General features: G+C 35.6%; 1 protein-coding gene across 1 annotated transcript in view; it reads right to left on the bottom strand.

The window, feature by feature from the left end:
- LOC117175507 overlaps positions 1–3,117 on the bottom strand; it is a 116,851-nt gene extending 113,734 nt beyond the window's left edge. The window contains exon 1 of the mRNA XM_033365215.1: positions 2,982–3,117. Coding sequence (XP_033221106.1) covers positions 2,982–3,117 — 136 coding nt within the window. The remainder of the gene's footprint in view (positions 1–2,981) is intronic.
- Between the last annotated feature and the right edge of the window lie 2,061 nt (positions 3,118–5,178).

Genomic DNA, 5,178 nt, shown 5'->3' with positions numbered 1-5,178 from the left:
GGAGGTGCCAAGCTTTCACTTGCTAATAGCCTAAAAAGCATCCCTGCCTGTCAACAATATGCTAGAACACTTGCGGGAAAAATGCAGAAGGCGGTTGTCCTTAGGTCGCTCCGTGTTCTTAGGGTGCACGAGGCTTTTGCTGGATCATCGTATTGATTCCTTAAAAGACTGTAACCACCTATCTCACGGTCGTGAGACGTGGTTGTGGCTGAAATTTTACCGCGATTTTGCTGGAAGCGGGTGCAATTTTTCAGATTAGCACCCGCTCCCGGCGAAATCCTGCGGTTGTCCTTATGACAAATTTTTAATTATATATATATATATATATATATATAAGAGTAATTCGAAATCTTCATCGAGGATCTCGATTCCAGCTTGAAAAGCTCGACATTTGATTGGAACGTGCAATCAAGTTAAAGTTCCTATCCACTTTTTTAAACCGGAGGATTATTCTAGTATCTATCTCCGTCTAGCCAATTGGTTGCTTTTATGGTACAATTACTTTTAATATATTATGCAACTAGATGGCTCAACAATTTTTTTTCATCTATTTTCCTCCATCTTGTGGAAAAATAATCATTCACTTTTATCAAATTAAAAATTTAAATGCTTAAGCCATGGGTCTATATTTAGTGCAAAAATGCTAATACTTGATATAAAATCTGTATGAAATATTGTCAGATCTTTACTAAAATGCAGCCACCTCAGCGTAGGCAAAGTTGACTGGAAAATTACCTTTTATAGGGGTTAAATAGTACCGTACTCACCAGTAGCATGAGCAAACCTGAAAAACTAGACTTTAAAAACATATGCTGTTATGCGAGCCACATTACCCCTTCTCCAACGCGGATTTTCATATTTCTAGAAAACTCCAACAATATGGGTATCTATAAAAAGGCTTTGGAGGTTAGAGTTAAAATTTAAGTTGCCCACCCCCCTTTCCCATTGCCAATTCCTACATTGTGATTTGGCACACTTATGCATATCTAATTGACTTGTAGGTTTGCATTCATACGCAGCTTTGAGTTAATATCCATCCCCTTTTTATGACAGCTGAACAAAACCCCTTTTACCGCGATTCCTGAATTTACATACTGTTATACAAACTCAAATAATGGCTTCTGAAAAGTGGGCTAGAAATAATAATATTGCATGTGAAAATAAAAGCGTGCGGCTTATGTAGTTTTTAGGGCAATTTTCATGGGAAATTAAAAGCGCGCATCATCGAACAGCCGTAAAAGACTTTTTGACACAGCGTGGATGCGCAGTTAGAAGTGTGCATCAGAACACCTGCATAGCGCTTTCACGCTGGAAAATTGCGTCGCGTTACCATAATCTCATTCTCTTTCTTGAATGACGGGCACTTAAGTACGTATTCGTAGTTCGTACCTCATAAGAAAATGATAGAAAAATGATTTTAAAATTAGACGGGATTGACGATAATCATATTTCTGACACATCTCAAGAAATGTGTTATAAATTCGAAAAGGTTGTGAATAATTGATGGCCCGATATTATAAATTCAACATATGAGATCACAGTTACAGTAGGTACAGGATCATTGACATACCAATCCTGTCTCTCGGACCGCCTTCTTTTCGAGCAGCCGCCAAATTGATAGGGGCTCATTCACAAAATACTTGATTTGTTTAGAGGTGTGGGGGGAGTGGTTTTTTCGAAGTATCATTCTCCATGTTAAGACCAATGGAAAAAGTATCAAGCAGGGGGGAAGGGGATAAGAAGTTAATGAAAAATATATCTCTTATTTTGTGAACAGCCCCTAAGTAGCTATTACGATCTATGAGATATGTAACAGTATCCCCTTTTTTCAGCAGTGCTGGTCGTCTCGGATTACATTTTCTCAAGTGGAACGTATAGGCGTTTCGATAGTAAGGATTGGTGTGTTGATGATCTATTCAAGTTTAAAAAATCATTTCCTAACCCGTCAAAAATAAGACCGTACATCATTCTCCTGAAGAAACTGAGAATAATATATTTGGATGTGGGGGCCACTGGACTCTTTACTTCTTTATACCAATACCAGAAAACTTAATTTATGTGGCAGACGCGTGCATTTTTTTGTTCGAATGATGTATTAAGATGCCGCAGTTAGCTTGTCTGCGGCTTACCTACGACTCGCTTCGGACTGCACTTTCGTCTTCCCTACAGTTCAGCGATTGCTTCTGCTGAAAACTTCCTGCTCAACAAAATACTCTAGTTTTACTCAGCTGTCACGTTAACTGCTATTTACATATAAATATAATATATGGTAATGTGTATAGGATTATTATTATTATTATTATTATTATTATTATTATTATTATTATTATTATTATACTGTTAACCCATTTTCCCTTTCAAGGTAGGCGTGACTCACTCGGTGAGGAAGGGAGTAATGTGAGGAAGGGGGTATAGAGTTTTTAGATTGATTTAGAATTCACGTGTTATTTATTTAAAAAACATGTGCGTTCCGCACCACTGCTACGATACAGGTTGCTGATCAATCTCTCTAGAAATCATCCCAAGTCACAATGCCATCATGTGAGGATCCTCATTCGGGCCCATCTGGGGACCCTGCCATTTACCTTACCTTGATATAATTGTTTCGTTAGTCGTTTATCTTTCATTCTCTCAACATGTCGGAATCATCTTAGTCATTTTGTTTAACATATATCAACTAGGGTCTACTCTGCCGCACAGTAATTTCATATTAATCGCGCTAATTCTACTCTTATCTTTTTCCTGAAAAGTCCACGCCTCGCTGCCGTATAATACAGTTCATATAATTATAGCATTATGTATTGCCCTTTTAGTTGGATTTAATAAATTTTTACTTTGGAAAATGATCCCTGCTCTACCGATAACATTCTTGTCTTCGTTTATGCTTCTATCTAATTCCCTGTATGTCTTTCCGTCACTTGTGAATAGGCTACCAAGATATATATGCACTTACCAACTTCTTCTATTCTCTCATACTTTACGACAATTATGCATTTTGATCAACATTCTTTGCAACTTTGCGATTGACTCTGCAATTACAACCTTCTCGTCTGTGAAAGCTAACCCACGTACCCTCAGTGTTTTGAGATCCATATCTTCTTCGTCGAAGAGCGCCATTCTTCGAAACTTGTTCATAAATATAATAAATACCCATGAGGGCATGACACATCCTTTTCTAGCACCTAGCATAATATCAAACCAGTCACTCAGTTTCCCATGTACCCTTACAATCGCTTGGCTACAAGCATGCATGTGTTGTTTTCATTGTTTTATAGAGTCATCCATTAACTCTGTACTCTTTCAATAGTAATGTATATAAGGTCTAGTTATGTACCTAAATTAATGTATTGTTATAAAACAATTTAATCTTATATTCAAAAAATATACAGTTGGGTATATTAAAATAATTGAATCGGCACAAAATAAAATACATTTATTAAGATACTTTTAGGAAGGTCATCAATTTTTAAAACCTCGGTCGTTTGAACTTTTTTTATTGTATTATAAAAGAATAGAAAGATCGAAAGTCAGAGTGCAATATGCAGGGGTGAAGACAGATAAATAGAAAAGGAATTAATGAAAATGAAGAGGGTAATAGGTAGGATAGGGCTTCCTCAAAATTCATTTCATTCAGCGGTGGCTGTCAGATCATTTTATAATATAGAGAGATTATTATTATCGCAAGTCTTATTTTTACAAGAAATTATTTTCTTTATTTCCACTAAATTCCAATGAAGGCTTTAAAAACCCCATCTTTTTCATCAAGAAAAGTCTGTCTATTGCGAAAATTGTTGCCATGGAGGAACGTAGTTTACAGGTGGTGTATTGAGACAAAGTATGTTAAATTTGTGAAGCACGTGAACTAAGAGCAATTTAGCAGGTCTTACTTTCGACGTAACACTATTAAGCCAGTTTATTTACCCGTTGAGTAAGTGGCTACTTAAATTTTAAGGTTTCAAGTTGCAACAAGATTCAATTACCGTTTCACGTGCTGTGTAAACATAAGAGAGTAGTCTAGAGTTAATGCATAGAACGCGTGCGTTGCCTTGGAGTCACGAAAATGAAGTAGATATGCACAGAAAAGTACTTGCACGTCTTTAAAATGTCCATAGAAAATCTTGAAGAATGCTAGAAGGGTGTTATATTAAAGAAAACTATAGCGATCTTCCTAACAACAAATGTAAACAAGTAACAGTAAACAACAAATGTGTAACTTTTCAAACGGCTACCAGAGATATTTACAATCGGGGGACTTTTCTCGACATTTAAAGTCAAAATTATCATCTAGACTTCGTAGTACATACAGAAGTAATAGTGGCGACTGGAGTAGTTTGGAAGAAGACGATGAACAGTTTGAATTAAGCAAGGCTAAAGGAAAGAAAATTCAGAAGAAGAATCTAAAAATCCAATTAATTTCAGGGAATGTAGAGAGTAATGTGCCATTCAGGGAATTTTAAAGAAATCAAGGATTTCTACGAATTGCAGGGAATTTCGAGAATTTCAGAGCACGATGAATTTCAAATGTACTTTTAATTTTTTATACATTACACAGCTCTGGCTTAAACGATATGCCGTCAGATTAGGAACATAGTTTTTAATAGGGTACCTTTACTTGTGATAATCCGGATTCCACCAAATTTGCCGAAAGGCTATTATTGTGGACTCAATCATTGGAAATCAATCATTATTTTAATGAATAACTAGATTCCAAATTCAACTTATTCAAAGTCTTACATAAATTTTGGAAAATATACTAAAAAATATACTAAAATTTAGATTTCATAAAAAGAAAATTGCTGTATGGACATATCTAAAATGAATGCACGTGAGTTCTATATCATTACATAATTATAGTTTGATTTCATTGTTTTTTGGTTGGAATATTCGAATTTTAATTATCCAAATGTTTAGCTTCTCGTGCAAACTAAAGTTATGTATGAAACTTTATACTTCATTCAGGCAGCTGAAGTTCGGTGCCCACACCCCAAAGCCGCATTCAAATTCAAACGACATTCAAATTACATGCCTAGCTCACAAATTCCTATTCTATTGAGGCCGATGAAGGCATTGTTGTAATTACGAGAATAAAGCTTTAATCCTCTTTTACCACTTCTTCCTCGTAACAATCATCGCCTTTTAAATATTTCTCTGGTAAAAGCAAACTAATGTAATATTATG

Source organism: Belonocnema kinseyi, chromosome 6, assembly GCF_010883055.1.
Source record: "Belonocnema kinseyi isolate 2016_QV_RU_SX_M_011 chromosome 6, B_treatae_v1, whole genome shotgun sequence".
Classification (NCBI taxonomy): domain Eukaryota; kingdom Metazoa; phylum Arthropoda; class Insecta; order Hymenoptera; family Cynipidae; genus Belonocnema; species Belonocnema kinseyi.
This window is presented reverse-complemented; position numbering and strand designations above follow the sequence as displayed.